At 47.0% G+C, this 21,180-nt stretch overlaps 1 protein-coding gene across 8 annotated transcripts in view; it reads right to left on the bottom strand.

Annotated features, from left to right (window-relative positions):
* Positions 1 to 21,180, bottom strand: part of OSBPL9 (oxysterol binding protein like 9) — a 1,205,712-nt gene that overhangs the window by 619,964 nt on the left and 564,568 nt on the right. For all 8 annotated transcript variants that reach the window (XM_086952425.1, XM_086952427.1, XM_086952426.1 and 5 more), the window contains one exon: positions 1,143 to 1,236. In XM_086952425.1, coding sequence (XP_086808551.1) covers positions 1,143 to 1,236 — 94 coding nt within the window. The remainder of the gene's footprint in view (positions 1 to 1,142; positions 1,237 to 21,180) is intronic.

The following is a 21,180-nucleotide window of genomic DNA, read 5'->3' as shown; positions in this document are numbered from 1 at the left end:
TGACAATGCAGCATCCCCCTTTACCCACACCCTCAAGATCCTTCTGGAGAGGATTATGCAGTTTAAGCCAATGTTACATGAGCTGAAGATCATTGAGGCAGTCATAAACGAAACCAGCACAGTGTGCAGAACTATGCCAAAAATAGATGTACTCTGCTTCTTTTGTGACTTGTGTGTCCGATTTTGAGGGGAGGCAGGCACAGTCTAATCAGGAAAAAGACATGCCTACCCCTACCAGCTCCAACAGTACCTATGATGTACTTGTATGTCAGAAAGAATTTTCTTTTCAGAGATCTACATACCACCACAAAAATAAATAAGTAAAGGCTTAGGGCCAGATGTAGGTACATTTTATTTTCCGACCTCTTAAATACCGAGTCATACCGACTCGGTATTTCAGAGGTCGGAAAATAAAAGTACCGAGATGTAGGTAAATGCAGATGTGCAATTACCGAATCGGAAACAGTCGGTATTTTCCGATGCGGGAAATACCGACCAGTTAATGCCCATTCATTCCTATGGGCTTTGAAGCCCATAGGATTGATTGGGCATGTACCGGTCGGTATTTACCACATCGGAAAATACCGACTGTCACAAGGGTGCAGGGGGTGTCACTTTGACACCCTCTGGCACCCCCAAAAGAGGCTCGGGTGCCATGTGGCAGGCATACCTGCCCTAAGGGCAGGTCTGCCTGTCATATGGCATAGGTGTGCATGCACACATGTGCATGCACACCAGAAACGGTATTTTACCATCAAGTAGTATTTGATGGTAAAATACCGATTTTGTACTGCTTGTGGGACTCAGAAGAGTCCCACCTACATACCAATTTACCGGAATCCGTAATGATACCGACTCGGTATTTTACATACTCGGTAAATTTACCTATCGGTAAATTTACCGAGTCTGTAAAATACAGGGACCTACATGTCAAATTGCTCTTACCGGTCGGTAACGGCCGAATTCGGCCGTTACCACCCGGTAAACGCCTACCTACATCTGGCCCTTAGTGTGGTATTCCTTAGGTGCTCTTTGAAATCTACACAAGATATTATAATCTATGGTAAACTGGGCTAAATGTAGGTAATCCACCAATACTTAAGAATAAATATTTACTAAACATTGGCATCAAAACTCCTTACCTCCAGATAAGACAGTCTGTGAAGGCATTGTGCTTATAAGTGATGGTTCTAGAGGATTTGGGAGGTATAATATATCCACTGGATTAATCGTGCTCTGATGAAGGAAAAGAGATTGCATATAAGTGCCATAAAAACATTAATGTCTACTCTTTAACGAGATATAATAATGTAAAAGAAAAGATTGTCAGAAGAAGAAGCACAATCAGAAAATAACTGTGCCATGAACAAAATTGATTTAGCTAGAAAAACGTTTTATGTGTATTAAAATGTTGCTTTACAAAACAATGTAGATATCCCACAGAAAACAACTTCCAAGTCTGCATTTTCGTAATAACTAAGATAATACAATCAAGATTGCAAGCGTAAAACAAAATATCTACAATAGCCATTATCATTGCACAAAACCTACATAAAAAAATAAGAAAAAAATCAATCAAAGATAATTTTGTCCAGAAAATGGACAACATTAAATCCACCTTATTCATTAGTCATTCTGATACTGCTGTGAGTCTTTAGCCCCTCAGAACTGGACGAAAATGGAATAGCTTTTGAAAAGCCTATTGTCATCATTGAAGGTAAGGGTTGTACATTAGGAAATGGACACAAAGTGTGGAAGCGGATTATTAAAAACCCACTGGTGCAGGGGTCACTCTTTGTCCACAGGTTCTAAACAAGTAAGGAGGAATCGACTCTAGAGTGAAGTACAAACCAAAGCTCATTTATTAGCATTCATGAATGGGGCCTCATATGGTAAGCACCATAGAGATACTCAAGGAGGAAGCACACTGAATGTTGGTTACACAGGTTTTTATAGTAAAAGATCACAAACAAGTGATGCCCAGAGGTAAACAGGGCTTTGGGAAAAACACATAAATGAGGTAATGGTAAGAATCGACAGCCTTGGTGCATTGTGCAATCGTCGCATCCTAAGGCTGCACAACAAGATATTCTATCTGGGTAAACTTTACTTGAGGCTTTACCATTGTCTGGAAAACCCAGAGCAGAGTCCATATGTTCTTTTGCGCTGACTCTGCATGTATACATAGCCTACAACACCCTAATCTAGATTCTTTACCAATGTTTAAGCAAGTTCAGTGTCAAGGATAGAGCAGGGGCTGAAAGTAGGGCTGGGGTGAAAATGGATGATGCCCAGCTCAATCAAAAAACAAGAGAATTAGATTTTAAATTTCAACAAAAGTCACAAGCACATTTACAATTCAAAAAAACAGCCTAGGAGAGACATCAGAAAGCAACCGTGTACAGTACCCAGGCTGACAAACTGAATACGAATGGCTTCAACTTAATTTTACTTATTCCCTCAGATACTGGGGAGATACTCTCCAGATTGGAATTTCCAACATCAGAAATACAGCACACATATGGACGCAGAGTCTAAGGATCCAGTGACATTTATATAGCCCAGTCAGCCATAACCTCAACCGGTATATAAATGTGTGCATTCATATAGTGTGAATGAAACTTTGAGCAACAAAGTAAAACTGAGGAATAAAAAGCAACAGCAGGTGACAATTCTAGGTTGTGTACAGGGCTGGAAAAGACTGAATGTAAAATGTCTTAGCTATCACAAAGGACAACATCAGTTCTATTATTAAGGACATGGAAGCGAGGATTATGCATGTCTCTTTCTGTTTATTTGACTCAGTGGCCCATAGAAACAACTAGTATAATATTTAACAAAAGACCACATATCCCATTAGTCTTTCAGGGTTAAATATAGTCCACCAATAACAACAGAGGGGGCCCTTTATAATCATCCATCCAGAAAAAGCACATCCCCTTTCTCAGAGTGGTTACAACAGGATTAAAAGTCTTGTTTCTGCTCGGATTCTAGGAAAAACAACACAATGTTTAAGTCATGTGTACCCTGTACCTATTGAGATACTCATCAGCTCTACAATTAACATCTAGTCAAAACAGGAACAAAAACATTGTCACCAGAATGATGAGTAAGATTCAATGTACTTATCCTTGCCATCGTGAACTCCCTTTTGAAGTCAATGACAGAATTCTGAACCAGAATAACTGGGAGGGATAATCCTCGCCTCCATATCCTCAACAGGATTTAAACTTTCCTTCACTATAGCTTAAAAATATTACATTCTATTCAGGACCGGAGGCTCAGATTAAAACTAGGTGACCACAAGTTATGCTACTACTACTACTGGTTTAAAGTAAAATGTCTTAAACTTAAAGCTTGAGGTACTTAAGGGTATCTTTCAAGCAGCCGCCGAGAGAAAAGGCTTTTAACAGCATGGCGCCTCTGGTAGAATATGCCCCAAATATAGACATGTCAATGTCTTTTTCCTGCCAAATTCATTTCACCCAGTGAGGGTTGGTAGCAGATGAAAACAGTTTAAGTGGTTTCATCAGAGCTATAAGTATCTGAGCTGTCTCAGGAGGACAAAGCTCCTCTGTCACGGTCTCATACACCCTGAGGTATCAGACCACACACAGTTTAGGATAATGATGGAAAGCAGGGTAACGGACCAGCCTTAAATTGATTTGGTTCTCTTGGAAACGGTACCACCTCCAGGGTGAGCATCCGAACCGTCATATCAAAATGCTCTCCCTCTCTTACTAGAGGTTAGACATAATGAGATTGCCAACTTAGCAGTTAATTACTGATAAGATATGAATACATTATCTTGCAATGACTGCAACTGTAGAAGAACTTCATTGATGACCATCAGGGTGGAATATTAAGGGTAGTAGACAACTTAATACCTCTCAGGAGTCTACAGACGAGAGGATGTTCCCTCGCTGGCTGGTCCTGGAAAGAGACATGGTCCACCGAAATGACTGACCAAAAGTGGTTGATTGTTCAGTATGCAAAGCCCCATCCACCAGTAGAGACAAGAAATTCACTATGCAGACTCCATCCACCCCCACGGGATCCAGAACACGTTGCATACACCAGTGGGACCATCTATACCATGGTGACCTGTATCGCTTCACTGTGTAACCAGCCCACGCTTTTCTGATGAGAAGGGCAGCGTGGGATGATAGCCCTGGATCTACTAGCGTCCCAGGTAATCTTCTAGAGAGTCAAGAAAGTTGCCGGGAGTGGCAATCAATAGGTTCGGAGTCCAGGGAAGTGGGATTGGAGAATCCATTGAGCTCTAGAAGAACTTGATACCAACGGTGACATCACCAGGTTGGTGCCACCAGAATCAGGTCTTGTCATCTGACCTGTCCAGTGATTCTGGCATTAATCGAGATGGGGGGAAAGGCGTACCCTCAAACTTGTAAAATTGTGCTATTTGCCTCTGCTAAAGGATCTGGGTGCTGGTGTGTAGCTGGTGGTCCAGCCGTGAGACGAAGATGTCTAGCTGTCACGGACCCCATTTGAGCATTATCTTCTGACACAGATTTAGGTCCAACTTCCATGCACTGGAGTCCCTCAGATGTCTGAAATTCCAGACTGCTGTCTGATTCATCCCGGTAGGTACTCTGCTGTCACCTAAATACTATGTTGGAGACATTGTTTCCTAAAGTCTCTGGCCCCCATAATCACTATCATTCAATGGTCAGCTATTGCACCTTGATGAAGCACCACAGTGTGATGCAAAGACTGGAGGGAAGACAGGTAAATTAGAAAACTTGTCCTTTCTTCCAAATTGCAGTAAGCACCTTTGGAGTGGAAACCAGAATGGTGAGTTAAACGTTTTTCATATGGAGTTTTAGCAGCTAGTCGTTTGGAAGTAGGATGTATCTGTGCAGGTGCATGCCTTCAGTCTTGAAGTGGCAGTACACCATCCATTTGTTGAATTCTTGCAAACTGGTCAAGGGACGATACTCTTTGTCCTTTCTCTCCACAAGAAAAATGTTGAGGAGGAAACCTCTGGGGTGGAGAAAAGAAGACACTATTTTTAAAAGATCATGTACCAACTGGTCCACCACTTGTATTCCCTCTTGCAAAAAAGTACAGTACAGAATATTTGGCGTGGTGTCCCATGGAATTCTATGGGAAAACCTTCAAAGGTTTAGAGTACCAACGCATCTCCTGTGACGTGTTCCAATTGTGGGCGAACAATTATAACCTGCCTCTCACATCTTAAAGGGAAACAGCGATACTGCTTACCAATGGTACCATCTGGAATCTTGTTAGCTCCCCGAAAGGCTCCTCTGTTGCTGCAACCCCTGCCGTTACTGCAGGGGGTGGGGAGAAAGATGCCCCTAAACTTCCTATGATTCTGCAACAGCATGTAACGTCTCATTTGGAGTTTGTGGGTGGCTAAATTGTACCCAAGCTCAGAAGAGCATCCCCCTGCCTCTTCCAGCCCCTCCAAAAACCTTTTGGCTAAATAATACCCTGCACATGGACTGCTGTTCTTTATCAAGGGAGGAAAAGTGGTCACAAATATTGTGAGCTCTTTAATAAAAAAAGAGCTGATGTCAGAATCCCTATCTGGATTATCAGAATCCTTCACGGCATCCACATCCACTACTAGTAGAGGGTGGGTATCATCATCAGGGCTATTCCTAGGGCGTGGCTTCACCTCATTAGTACCAAGGGCATCTATGAACCTTTTTAATAGGACTTTGCGTGATCTTTCCAATGCGTTGGAAGTTGGCAAAACAGCCCTAGCCTTGGTGAAGGGTTTGTAAGAACCTTTGCCTTCTAGCAGCACCCAGAGTGTCACCTGGAGGCAAGGGCCCTTGTTTTTCCTTGCCCAGGGCTAGAATGCTGTGTCAGACCATTAACTATAGATTTGCCTACTCAGTGGCTCAAAGGCTGAAAAAATTGCTCTCTGTAGTGAGGTATCTATATTGTCCACCATCTGGGGCGTGCATCTCTCCTCTTCTATCAACCCCACATTGTTGTTTTCTGCGTCTGTCACTGTATTTTAGGTGCTACTGATGGATTATAGCGGTCCTGGATGTGCAAGAAGCCTACTTCAAGAAGTAAACCACTTGCAGTTAGGAATGCTTGTTTATAGGGATGTCTGTTAGGGGTACCAGTGCATATTTTATGGAGACGGGCCGCCGTATGAGGAAGCCCTCTAATAATGGGCTTTGGGAAAAATAAGCCCAGTCGTCGAAACCACTTCTGCTAGAGCTGAAGAAAAGCGAAAATTAGCTGGGGCTTCTCCGCGTGGTTGCTGTAGTAACTCTGCACTGCCTAAAGAAAGGAGGAGACAATGAGCCGTGCTCCAATTGGATTGATCAACCTGCGCCTTCTAGTGGCGCCGAACGCTCACCATGTGCACTCTAGCAGTGCAGACACCACACTGTGCTCCCCTTGTTATACAAAGCGGGCCCAACAAAGAATTCCTCCCCTGTGGCCCAGGTTTTGATCATGCGGCAGGTCAGCCTGTCAATCAATCAATCAGGGGTTTATATAGCACTCTACTCACCGAGAGGGTCTGAAGGAGCGGGGGAGAGCGGTTCCGAATCAGTTGAAAAGCCAGGTCTTGAGGTCCTTCCTGAAGGTGTGCAGGGTCGGGGAGGTCTTTGCTGCGATGTTGGATAAGTCTTTCCCTCCAGTTTTGTTTCTGTGGATGCGGGGGACCTCTGCCAGGGCAAGGTCGGCGGAGCAGAGATTCCTCTAGGGGATGTGGAAGGATACTGTCTCATTGAGGTATTTGGGTCCGACATTGTTGAGGGCTTTGTAGGCGTGGGTGAGGAGATTGAAGGTGACCCTCTTCTCTGAGTTGAGCTGGAAGCAGAGTCTGGTGTCTTCGGGATTCTTAATGAGAGGATGAGCTGAGTGTCCTCGGCGTAGGACACGATGCTGATCCCATGCTGTCTGATGATGGCGGCAAGGGGGGCCATATAGATGTTGAAGACTGTGGGGCTGAGTGAGGATACCTGGGGTACTCCGCAGTTGATGTCCGTGGGTTCGGAGAGGAAGGATTGGATCCAGTTGAGGGCGGCTCCTTGTATCCCCTCGTCGTGAAGTCTGGCGGCGAGCGTGCGATGTGAGACGGTGTTGAAGGCTGCTGAGAGGTCTAGAAGGATGAGGGCCGCAGTGTGTCCTTAATCCAAAAGCATGCAGCGTGTGGGGGCTGCAAGGCTTTAACACTTGCCACCTTAGGTAAATTTGAAGAGAAAATGCTCAGCTGTAGAGCGAAATAGTTAAGAAAATACCCTGCAATATAAACAGTGAATTAACCAACATGAACAGATTATAATAAAATGACATTAAATCACCACAGTCAAATCATTCACTAAGGAAAAACACTTATTTGGCTGCTGAGCAGCAAAGAAAGAGTAAGTGTTTTCCTTGGTGAATGATTGTAAAGGGCTCCCTCTATTGTTTCTGCTGGACTACGTTGAACACTGAAAGGCGCATGGAATATGTTAAATGTTAAAGTAGTTGTTTCTATAGGTTGCAGAGTCAAATAAACTGAAAGAGAATGCTTAATTCGAGCCTCCGGTCCTGACAGAACCCTTATTTAGCCAGAAAAAATGGAAAATGGTGCCCCTTGATGGTTGATTAGATATTCCCCTTGAGGACTGTATTTCTGTCTCTTTCCTGAAATGCAGGACAATGGTATCAGTAATTTTGAAATCCTTCCTTGTGATGAAACTCCTTGCGTTTCCAACTTTCTGTGAAAATGAGCGGTAATACAAGATGTCAACCAAAGTCACACAAGATGCTAGGCCTCTTTGTTCTCCCAAGATGGATGCAGACGCCTAACATGGCTTATCCTATTTTGTTTTAAATATATAATTCAAACACCTGCCTCCTTATGCACTTGCTTTTTAAATACTACTATTACCATAGGTTGTCCAATGACTTTTCTTAAATTATCTTCTTTGCATTAAGTGCTTCTGATAAATGCAACTCGTATCATGCTTTATATTTACCATAAATACATCCACATTTTTAAAACATATTTTACTGTTTTTTGTTCTAGATTGATGTGCTTGCATTTCATATCTTCAAAATAATCGGAAAAAGTTTATTTAAGACGGAGACATGTGTTAGGTAGAGAGCAATCTTCAGCTTGTTTCGTGGGAGATAGGTTTAACCAAGCTGAGAAAATCCTCAACAAGGGCCATCAGCTGCTCGGATTCTGCAAGGCCTTCTCATTTTGGAAACACTGTAACGAAGACAGATAGCAGCTGGTATGCAGGCTAGAAGACACATATAGAAGCTCAGAAGAGCACTTTTGTTGCCCAGACTTCTTAGCTAAGGGCTAGATGGGAGGAGCTGGTTAACAAAGACTGGTTCTATCATTCAATGCAATGAATTACTAAAATGCCATCACAATGATTAATTCTTTTTGGCATTTTATCAGTTAGTTTCACTGCCATTTTTGTGTTTTTATAGTTCGAGCTACACAAGTTATTAGCACTAGAATATGGCATTCATTTTTGTAAAGTCTTTAAAATGTACAGAGTGGATTTTAAGTGTGTATCCATACATGGTGAAAGGAGTTTCAGAATTCACTAAAACTAATAATTCTGTTATCTCCAAGGACTGGATGTTACCCAGAGCGCACCCTGTCTCAAGGTGATGAATTGGCTCCTAACCTGTGTTTTGGCCAGAGGGTCTAGAGGTTCTAAAAAGAAACCAAGTTGTATTTTGCAAGGGGGGCGCTAGAGGGCGCACTGCGGAATGGCTGGCGTGTGAGTCAGCTCCGCCGGACGGGTGCGGAAAAAGCGATCCCTTTGCCCCTAAAACTAGGTCTCCACCTCCCACGAAGCGAAAAATGGAAATCGGAAGGTGGCGGCGATAACCTGTCGAAATTGCAGCATTGTGGCTGGAAGCCTGAAGTAGAAATCGGCAAATATCCCGATGGAGGCGAGCGGTGAAACAAGATGGCGGCGACTGCGACTCATCGCGCCGAGACTTGTAGGAGCTTGCTGCCTCTAAACACACTGTGAGCTGCGAAACCGCCACCCCGCTGGGGCTGAGCAGCTGCGCTGCCCGAGACACAGCTTTAAGTGCCCCAAACAAGCGGTAACGGACCGGCGGAGGGGCTGCGTTCCACACGCAACAAAATGGCGGACGCGGTGAAACGCACGAGCGGCGGACCCACGAACAGTACTGCAAGACTGCTGTGGCCCCGGGAGATTGCACGAGAGACCGGCAGCACATGGTGAGCGAGGTTGGAGGCTAAGCGGGGACGACTGGAGGAGGGGCGGATGGTGGGAGACTCCACGTACAGCACCAACGTACGCCATTGAGAAGCAAGCACCGCGGCACACGCGCTGCGCGGCGGCTGTACCCCAGCGAACTTCATGTAAAGGCGGCAGTGGGGCGATCACGCAGGGAAGGAGTGCTATTGCTTGGCAATCAACGGAGCGAGTGGGTCGCTGTCGCACACCACCTAGCACAGCTCCTCATCACGACTTCCAACTGTAAGGAGAATCAGGGCAAAACAGTCAGCGCGGGAACGGCACAATAGATCCCATTGCGCATGATGGCAAGGCACCGCGACTGTCGCAGACACAGCTTCTGGTGACACAATGAATAGTGTAAGGTCCAATGCATAGACCAGTGGCAGTGGGGGCGCAAGGCAATCTACAAAGGCGTAAGCGGACAGCAACAGTGTCCACGGCCAGCCCGGAACCTCGAATAAGTAGTCCAACTACGGCTCCCAGCGGCATGGGGAAACCCGATAAAAATCAGTCAAAACTACCCTTCGAAACCAGGAAACAAACGCAAAAAACTGTACCTGCCACGGATGCAGAAGGGGAACAAGACCTGGGGGGCAGTGCAAACATGGAATCGGTGCTACGTGCCATACAGCAGAGCTTGCAGGAGATGAACACTAAGATGGACGCTGTCGTCTTAAGAGTGGACTCACTAACGGCAAAACTGAAAAACCACGAGGAGCGGTTAGTAGAGGCTGAACAACGGATCTCAACGGTTGAGGATCTCTCCAGGGACACAACGAAAACATGCGGAAACATTGAAAAAACCCTGGAAACCCTCAAAGCGAAGGTGGAGGATCAAGAAGCCAGGTCTCGCCGCAATAATGTGCGCATTTCGGGCCTGCCGGAGTCGACCAACACTGGCAAGATGGAGACCTACGTGGAAACAATGCTGAAAGACCTATTCGGTGCGGGAGCTTCTCGGAGGTTTTCCTGGTCGAGCGCGCACACCGCTCCTTGGCGCCCACCCCGAAACCGGGGGCCACCCCTAGGATGATTATTGCCCGTGTCCTCAACTACAGGGACAGAGACACTATACTCAGACTTGCTAGAGAAAAAGGAACAGTCGCATATCAGGGTAATACCCTGGAGTTCTACCCTGATCACACTATGGCGGTGCAAATGGCACAAAAGGTATTTGCCTCAGTCAAAAAGAAACTCAGGGACATGGGAGTCGGATATGCAATGCTCTACCCCGCGAAACTCAAAATTCTTACGGAGGGCAAACCAGTGATTCTCCCGACGGTGCAAGCTGCACAGGAATATGTCAAGAAACTAGGCAAGCGCCGCAAGGAACGAGACAGGGAAGACAGAATGAGCGACAACGACTGAAGGCCTTCATGGCGGACGAACGCAAGAGATTTAGCCGTTGGATTCCAGCCGGCAGTGCTTTGTGGACACCGAGGCTCACGGTGTACAGTGGAATGTATGGTGCTGCGACATGTGGACGGCGGTTTGCTTTGGACACGACGAGTGCAGGCACGAATGTTGAACAGTGAGTATCTATCGCACTCTTTGCTGCACAATAGCTGAACGAGACACTTGGGAAGCAATACTCGGGGTGCATAGACTACGAACTACTGGGCCAGCACCACCGCACTCCAGAACTCAGTTGGACTCTTAATTGGTGAGACAACGTGGGCAGAATAAAGCTCCCTGCCGGCCGTTGATTAAGACATAGTTGGAATGTCACTGGGGGAGGTGGTAGGTCACCGTATGTGTAACACGATGGGATGGAAAGGGACAGACTTTGTCAACTATGCAACTGAATTACGCACCCGTCCACATCCACTATGTGGATGGAGATGTGTGCTCCTGGCGACACCCCCATGCGGGTGTACCCCAATACAAGTTCTGACACTGTTTTAAAGTTTCTAAGGGGATGGCTTTGGCAAAGTTTGGGTGCTGAAGTGGGAGGGGGGAGGGAAGGGAAGTTGGGGAATGTTCGAGTATATGCACTGTGTCAGAGAGGCATTGCGACTTCATTCATTGCTTTTTCTAATACTGCTACGACTACACTCTTTACCAAGGTTCAAGGCACGCACGCAGCCGAGAGCTGCGAACCTGTATGTCAGACGCTCTGTTTGGCGCTAACACACAGTCTCATCAACCAGACGCACAGACATGACGCGTCCTAATACACTAAACTTTATTACGTGGAAAATACGAGGCCTAGGGAACCCAAAAAAGATACGACACATGTTTGCGTATCTGGATAGAACTAATGTGGATGTAGCCTTCCTGCAAGAAACACACCTGGCACCCACTAGCGCGTCGAAGCTGGGGAGTAGGTGGGCAGAGTCGATCACTAGCTCAAACTACTCAACTTTCTCAAGGGGCGTCAGTATTCTGATAAAGAAGGGGACCCACTTTCAGATTACAGATACACGCAAAGACACGGAGGGCAGGTACGTGGTGGTGGTGGGAAAGGTGAGACAACAGCAGATTGCTTTGGTAAATGTTTATGGCCCGGATATAGATGACCCCACCTTCTACAGAAAGTTGTGGCACACGCTAGCAGATATAAGAGCAGATAATATATTATGGGGAGGTGATTTCAACGTTAAGCTTACGGATGGGCTTGACAGAACGCTGCATACACTGGAACCACATGTAAAGGCGAGGGAGGTACTGCTAGACGCGATTGCTGACTTGCACCTGGTTGACATGTGGAGGATATCACACCCTGGAGAGCACATAGCAACACACATCAATGCGGCTAATAGTAGCTGGTCCAGATTGGACTTCTGGTTAGGCACACAGGATACATTAACATGGGTGGGGGACATTAAGCACCTCCCCAGAACACTATCGGATCATAGCCCTGTGCTTTTAAAGCTGCGAATCCCGCATTATGCATCCCCGCCTTATGTGTGGAGATTTAACGCACAGGCCCTGAAGGATCCGCTGTATGTTGACACAGTACTGAAAGCGATCACAGACTATTTTGAGCTAAACACGCCCACGACGGAGGACCCTTGCCTCCTGTGGGAAGCTTTTAAAGCAACTATACGAGGTGTATGCATAAGCACAACTTCTGGTAATCTGAGGGACATACGCCAACAATTGCAGAGGCAGGAGGAGGAAATAAAAGAGCTAGAAAAACGATACACGCAGACGGGCGATACTGCTTTGTTGGGGGATATAAGGGCCATATTGACAGAACACCACAAATTTGCCGCAGATTAATTAAAATACATCTTCAAACGGACGACTGCCAGACGGTACGGTGAGGGGGGTAGACCGGGCAGGACACTGGCTGAAAAAATCTGTACAGGCAGGGCACCGCAACACGTTGAGGCCATACACACTGCGACAGGCGAACGAACGCATGATATGAAGAATATCATAGGGGAGTTCATGGGCACATATGGGGCACTGTACGAGGCCCGACCGACCATACCGCAGGAGGCCCTGTTGGCCTATATGGCAGATGTAGAAATAGCATGGTTGGCGGACGGGCATAGGGAATACCTGGCAAGACCTATTACAGCACAGGAGGTAATAGACACCATTAAACGACTTCCCAATGGAAAGGCCCCGGGGCCGGACGGTTTTGTGATAGAATTTTACAAAGCATTTGCGGACATACTTGCACCACATCTCATAAGTCTATATGAAGCCTCACACGAAGCGCAAACACTCCCGGCCTCGATGAGGGAGGCGCTCCTCATTGCCATACTGAAACCGGGCAAGGATGGGGAACAATGCGACTCTTATCGCCCTCTCTCGTTAATAAATGTGGACACCAAAATACTGGCGAGTATACTAGCGGACAGATTGAAACCACTCATGCCGCTGTTGATCAGGCCTGGCCAGTCTGGCTTTATCCCAGACAGATCAACCACACATAACACCCGTACCCTGTTCGCGCTGGCGCACTACCTGGCCCCAGACATAAAAGCAGTGGCTACTGGACGCAGCCAAAGCTTTTGATACAATTGACTGGCCCTTCCTCCATGCGGTACTGATACGAATGGGCTTTCCACCACTGTTCACAGGCTGGATTACGATGCTATACACAAACTTAACAGCGCGAATTCGAATAAATAAACATCTCTCGGACCCGATAGCAATTAGACGCGGCACCAGGCAGGGATGTCCGCTCTCGCCGATGCTATTTGCCCTTATACTCGAGCCTTTGGCATGTAAGATTAGACGGCATCATCACTATTCGGCCATTCAGCTCCCAACACGACCCATACACATATCCTTATACGCTGATGACATGGTCCTATATGTTAAAAACCCTGACCAACATCTCAACCCGCTGCTGCGGGAATGCATTAAGTTCGGCCAGTATTCTGGGCTGCAGATTAATTGGTCCAAATCCCTTGTGCTGGCATTAACAGACGGTACCAAGCCTACTGCACTGGACTATCCTCTGGAGTGGCAAGACGAACCAACTAGATACCTAGGTATATGGTTCCATAGGGACCCGGAATTGGTTATCCGCACTAATTACGGGAGAGCTATATCTTCACTGGAAGACAAAATCAAGAGGTGGGTTGAGTTGCCGCTGTCCCTGGCAGATTAGGCTCGCTATAGTGAAAATGGTGCTCCTACCTAAATTTCTGTACCTGTTTAACAACATACCTATTAAACCCCCAGCGGCAGTGTTCCGTAATATAAAATCTCTTATACTGTCATTAATATGGGCGGGTAAACAGGCCAGGTTAGATTTACAAACAATGACCTTGCCATACGCTAAAGGAGGATTTAAGGTTCCAGATATTTACCTTTATTATCTTTGCGCTCAGGCGCAATTCGCGCATTACTGGTTCCACGAGATACCGTTCCTGACACACGTAGCGGTGGAACAGGGTGATGCGGATCCAATCCCACTGACAAGTATTTTGCCCCATAACAGACCCAGATTGCATGCTCACGACATTAACCCGGTAAATGCCACAATTGAAGCATGGCGACTACTAGGCAAGGCAGCGCGAAGCACACCACTTTACGCACCAGCACTCCCACTGGCTCACCACCCAGCCATATCTGTAACTCAGGAGCAGGTCGGAATGGACCTACTTAAACATGCTGGCATAGATAGATGGGGCGATCTATACAAGGACGGGAAGTTTGTAACGCTACACGCACTGCACTACATTCAAAATCCGACATTGCTCTTTAGTTTCAACTACTATAGACTACAGAGGGCAGTGAAAGAATACTACCCGACATTCCCAGACGAGCCCCAGGCGCTAGCCCCTTTGCAACTGGTCCTTACCACACCCTCGGCCTCACACTTGGTGTCTAGACTTTACAACAGCGCGCAGACACACATAGGGGGCAACACTGCACGGGCCCGGGAAAAATGGTGCGCGGCGCTAGATGATACCATCACAGAAATGGAATGGGAGACATCCTGTATACTGACAGGAATGCTGACACCAAATGGCAATCTGAGACTCATTCACTATAAATACTTGCATCAAGTGTATCATACACCTCACAGATTGCACAGGTACGGCTTGAGGGATAACTCTAACTGCGCAAGGTGTGGGCAGGATGATGCGGACTTTATGCACTTAGCATGGCACTGTAACTGGGTAGCGCAGTATTGGGTGCAAGTGATAAAGGCCATTAACGACATGCTGGGGGCGACGCTGCCATGCACGGCCGAAATCTGTTTGCTAGGACTGGTGCCGCAGCTGAAAGCGCAGAGGCGGCGACTGTGTGTGATCGCCCTACTAATGGCGAAAAGGAGAGTATCACTGCACTGGAGCAGTAAACTGAAACCCAAGGTGAAAAGTTGGTTGGAGGACTTGGCATATTGCTGTGACACACTGGCCACATACGAGGAGGAGCTGCCAGCGGGCTCGCGCCCCAGAGACTATTGGGCGCCCTTTAGACAATACCTGGTAACGATTGCTGCAGACTGAGACACACAAACGGAGCTGAATTGACACTGTCCTCATGTTGGAAAGGGGGAGAACTCGGCGAAGTGATGGAGGGGGGAGAATGCTGTGATGCAGTGCTTTAAGTTTGTTAGGGGTTGTGTTGAATTGTTCCTCTAAGTTACGGAGGTTGCAAATATAATGTACAAAATGTAAGACCATAAGCGCCACTGTACCAGTGTACCGCATTGTCGCATTACACACTTGATAACTACGACATGGACACGCCGCCGGACCTACGGTTGTCGGCTGATGGGCCGTGTATGAGTAGCGGTATGATTCATGACAACAACAGAATGTTGAGCCGGCCTCATCAGGTTGTAGGCGCTGTAAATGTATATTAACGTTGTGACAATGTGAAATAAAAGTCTTACTCAAAAAAAAAAAAAGTTGTATTTTGCAAAGGTGGAAAAAAAGTAACCAAAGTAATAAAAGCCTGTGTTTGATGTGCTTTGGATGCATTATTGGTAAAACAGTGATTGATCTGCTCAGAGATGCAGGATACATGCATTCCGTGGGTACATAAATAACACACCGAAATACGGTTTCTCATTTTACATGTAGATTACATTAACAGATTGACCTAATTTCTTGCCTGGTCTTTCACCGGCACTGCAAAACACACAAGATGATAGACGGAATGTTGCACAATGGCAAAACAATGTTGCACAATGGCAAAACAATCACCCCCAGTCACAGATCTGGGTTTAATCCATCGTTATTTTGCTCACCAGCCACCCCAGTTCAGACATGGCCATATGCAAATCAGTCTTGACCCTGTGCCTCATGGGAACAGACCAGCCCGAACTGCCAAGCCATATCTTCCCTGGACCGGAATAAAGCATCCTAGGACCGGTTTCTGGCTATCAGCCGTACTCAGCCAGGTTAGCTTGACTCCAGTGGCTTAGTGAGCACGGGAACCACGTCTGGGCATACCCTTACCACATAGGGTGAACAGCAAAACACACAAGATGATGGACGGAATGTTGCACAATGGCAAAACAATCACCCCCAGTCACAGATCTGGGTTTAATCCATTGTTATTTTGCTCACCAAGCCACCCCAGTTCAGACATGGCCATATGCAAATCAGTCTTGACCCTGTGCCTCATGGGAACAGTCCAGCCCAAACGGCTAAAGAACGGTGATGGATTAAACCCAGATCTTTTGACTGGGTGTGAGTGTTTGATTGGTTCAGATGCTCCGTCCAACACCACCCCCTTTTGTACCGCTTTGTTCGCCATAAGTTGGCAGGGTATGCTCAGTCGTGAGTCCCTTGCTCACTTTGCCACTGGATTCAAGCAAGCCAGGCCTGAAGACGGATGAAATGCCAGAAACCGGTCCTCTGTAGCTTGTTTCCGGTCCAGGGAAGGCATGGCTTGGCAGTGCGGGCTGGACTGTTCCCATGAGGCACAGGGTCAGACTGATTTGCATATGGCCATGTCTGAACTGGGGTGGCAGAGTGGGCTAAAGAACGGTGATGGATTAAACCCAGATCTGTTGACTGGGTGTGAGTGTTTGATTGGTTCAGATGCTCCGTCCATCACCACCCCCTTTTGTACCGCTTTCACCGGCACTGACTCATAATAAATAGAGCTTGCACCAAGCGCAACAGTTCCTTCAGCAAAATCAGTGTAAGAGAGCAAAAACAATTATTTTAAACAATATAAACTAGCTTCCAAGCAGTACACACATCCAGGTTCCAGAGAAATAAATTTGCATGGGGAAGTTCTAATCCAGCTTCTCCAACAAGTAGCTTGTGAGCTTACTGGTAGCTAGCTCTCCATCTAGCTGCGAGTAGCTCTGCTGTGTGCAGCCCAGCCTGTTTAATTGGAGGCATTTGCTTGGTTTAATCAATGTATGTATACCAAAACTGAAAAGCATGTATTCAAGATAAAAATAAGTGCATTTTTAGAACTTTTTTCAGAAGTTGACATTTAGTGAAAAATGGTTGAATTTGCAAACTATATTTCAATTGGATATTTGAATGAGAAATCATACACCAGAGGGAAAACCTATTGCTCATGTTATTACCTTGGCAGCGGGGGCATTGCAGCAAAGGCAGGTATGTTGTCAGGGTTTAGCCTGTCGCGCCTGCCTTGCTGTTAAAAACTACGTTTCCCATGAGCCTTTCGCGGAAGTGACTATTTATGTGAGGGCGCGGCTGGGGGACGTTGTGCGTGATTCTGTTTGGTGGTTTCCTGTTCTTCGGCATCCCGGTCGGTGGTTGGGTTCCTGTTTCTTTCACCGGACCGCGCTGACTATTTGAGTCCTGCAAATTGAAGGTACTGTGTTTCCGTTAGCGCCCCGGATTGAGGGCGACTTTTCATTTACCTTGTTAGATTCCCTTGGGGTTCGCTCCTGCTAGGAGTGCGACGGGTTGGGATCTTTGTTTCTCGACATCGAGGGAGCCTGTGATGACCATTGGTCGGTGTGCAGTATGACCATTCGGTGGAGACCGTGAGGTATGCAGCGCATTGTTATCTAAGGACATTATAGTGAGTTATTGTGACGAGTGAGAGCGGAATGCAGTGGGGAGTTTCCACGCATTACCGTTACAAAGAAGAGAGGGGAAGTATTTGGAGCCTGGGTTAAAAGTGCCAAAGCGGAATGTTGTAGTGACCTTGAACTACGCTTTACCGTGTTTGGAGTCTGGAGTTTGAGACTTGAGGATATTGGTCAAAGTGTAAGACAGTGGTAATGTGCACTACTTGTTACCGTATTTAGTCCAAGCAACTAGAGATATCTGATTGAATAAATGGATGAAGGAATCTGTGAGAAGTTGGCCTGATATATGATGCTCACTAGTTCTAGTGATCACCTTGTATTGTCCAAACAACCCTTATGGTGATTGGTTGTAAGTCAACCTTATAGACCAGCTATTCTAATGGTAGCGTGGACAAAGCAGTCTTAGGCTACACTCTTTTGGCATGTGAAGCCAGCTGTTTTACCACATATAACCCCTTGAATACCAAATTAAAGGACACCACACAGGTTGTTATGAAAATAAACAAGATATTTATTACTAACAAGACACCTCTAAACTCTTTATGAGATCAGAGGGCTAAGCACATGACAAGACTCTTAAGAAAAATACGTTAAGTTGCACAAATTACAATGGTGCCCTAGGGGCACGACAAACCATATACTAAGTAAATCGATAGAGGAAATGGAGATGTCCAGAGGCTGTAGGATCGCTGGGACTGCACTACCCTAACCTTAGGTAAGGAGCAGGAGGCCCACGGGACATGTGTGCAGAGTGTGAACTCACACGCGAGATGCGGGGCAAAGTCAATGGACACTAAAAATTACGAAAAGGTAAGTAAAAGACAGTTCGACTAGTTAGGACTAAAACGACTGGATACCTGGACACTAGGAGAGTCAACCTACCCTTGAGCACCGAAATGCTCTCGTTACCTCACCCACGGGCTGCGGGTGCATAGGTGTGAAAGTGTATCGGATTTCCGCTTCGAAGTCTATGGAGCCTTGAAGAAAGATGCTGCAGGCGACCAGGAGGAAGCTGTTCGGAGCGATCCAAGGGTGGATCGAGGAAGATGAAGACCTGAAAGCAGAGGGAACAAAGTTCAAAGTCACTAGTCAGTGACTGGACTGGAACCAGGAAGGAACCAGATGCTGTTGTCGCGATCAGTTTAAGGAGCGGACGCTTGACTCTGCCGCCACGTGGACCCGGAGGTGTCTTCGACGACCAGGATGGAGGCAAGAGCTGTCCCACACAAGCTCTCGCTGTCGGCGGTGTTGGTTCCGGCTTCGGCGTCAACAGGCCTTGGCAAAGGCAACCCACGCGGTGAGTGGAAAAGGCGTCTGGTGTGGACCAGGAGGGTCCGGGGTGCTTCTCCTTTGCAGGGAAGCAAAGGCCAGTCTGGAGCAACCAGACCAGCGATGTAGATTTTGTGGATCGTCGTCTAGGAGGCCACTAGCCAGCTGGCAAGTGACCAGACAACGCGTCGAGCAGCAATCAAGCAAAAGGGCCCCACGCAGATCTTGTGGATGCTGGAGGGCTGATCTTCTGTGCAGGAGCTTCTCTGGACTGGGGCTTCTCAATCCCTACAGCACTTTCTCGAGGATGCCTCTGAAGTCGTGCTGGAAGCTAAGTGCAGTTTCTCCAAGATGCCGGTCCCACGTGTTTCGTCGCACCAACGGATCTCAGCTGTGCTGCAGATATAGGTAGAGGTCGGAGAGGTCTGGAAGTCCAGATCTCTTCGGGCTCTGAAGTCTGGTTCCAGGCAGGAAGGACGACAAAGTGAACCGCTAGGACGCTTGATGGTGCCTGCTTGTGCAGGGTGGTCACTCCTTGGCCACAAGGGAGATTTTCTTCAATCTTCTGTGGAGCAGAACGTCAAAGTCCAGAGTTTCTACTTTGTAGAGTTTCAAATGAGGATAATCTAATTAGGAATGGGACCAGCTCCTACTTTTATTCTCCTAAAGGGGGTTGTACTATGACTAGGTCCCTCCTATGGGTGGGACCAGGAAGGGGGGTGGTTACACCCTCTATCCTTTGTCCGGTTTCACGCCAGAGCTGGGGCTGGAGTGCCCCAGCAACTGGTTTGAACCGGGGTATGCACAGGGACACCTTGTGTGCCCCAAGTATGTCTCATTCCTTTCAGCCTGTCCTACCTCAATACACAAAATCCTTTCAGGGGTGGTGCTAGCAACTCCCAAGGCAGGAAACCCTTTGTCCCGGCCTCCCTCGCTGGAAGGACTCCCAGCAGCAGGAGGTCAGACTTGTGTCTGTGGTGGCAGCATCCATTTTGTGATGCTGAGGCTCGAGTTAACTTTAACCAGGGTTCACAGTTACATACATGTCGTGTCCCTCTAAAAGGGTGGAATGCTACCCCGTCGCCAGAACTGGCGAGGGGGTAGTATTCCAATTCGTATGACACCTTACTCGACATGTTTTGATAATGCTATGCCAAAGTTAGCAATAACCGCGAGGATTATAATGCACTTAAGAGTATATGGTACGCGTTATCATGGAACAGCTATTAGGAGTTGGTTCCGCAAGCTGCAGACGGGCTCAGCTCATGCCAGAGCACCATCTCACATAATTCCAAGCACTCTGCCTTCAGGATTGTTAAGGCCTGCCATAGGAGTGACTGATAGGAATATATGTGTCCATTTTAGGGTTAGATATAGGGATACTATATCTAAAGCAAAGGGTGGGTACACCACCTTGCCCCAGCTGTCGTGCAGCCAGTTGTGTCCGATTTGGATGGCCAGCCAGGGGTGGCATAATACATGCTGCAGCCCCTGGTAGGCCCTGGGTACACCTATGCCCTAGATACCTAAGGTATACTGTACAGGGACTGATAAGGTGGCCCAGTACCAATTGGTAAATGCACCTAAGGTACATGTGTGTCAATTTAGAGAGAGAACAGCTAGGCTGTGGGTCTGATTAGAAGGACCACAGCCAGGGAAAGTCGTAAACCAGTGAAGCAAAAAGCAAAAATCTGGGGTGATCATAGGATTGCAGACCCTACTCTCCTACATGACCCCCCCCCCCACCCCCAAACTTTGGGACAATAAACTAACCTTGACCAGGTGAGTCTTCTTGCTCTAAGTGGAAATACCTGGATAGCCCATCTGCATTGCCATGATTAGTGCCAGGTCTATGCTCCACTGTAAAATCCATCCCCTGAAGGGAAATGGACCACGTAAGTAGTTTGGGGTTTGCATCCTTCATCTGATTTAGCCACAAGAGGGGCTTATGGTCGGTCTGAATCTTGAAATGAGTGCCAAACAAGTATGGCCTCAATTTCTTCAGGGCCCAAACCACAGCAAAGGCCTCCCTCTCAATAGCTGACCAATTTTTCTCTCTGGGGGTCAGCCTTCTGCTAATAAAAGCAATGGGCTGGTCATGACCATCAAAATTCAGCTGAGATACAACAGCTCCCACACCCAACTCAGAAGCATCTGTTTGGACAATGAATGTTTTGGAGTAGTCTGGACTCTTTAGGATAGGTGCTGTGCACATGGCCTGCTTTAGGT

This window comes from Lissotriton vulgaris, chromosome 1_1 (genome assembly GCF_964263255.1).
Source record: "Lissotriton vulgaris chromosome 1_1, aLisVul1.2, whole genome shotgun sequence".
Classification (NCBI taxonomy): domain Eukaryota; kingdom Metazoa; phylum Chordata; class Amphibia; order Caudata; family Salamandridae; genus Lissotriton; species Lissotriton vulgaris.
The sequence above is the reverse complement of the archived record's forward strand: the minus strand, read 5'-3'. Positions and strand labels throughout refer to the sequence as shown.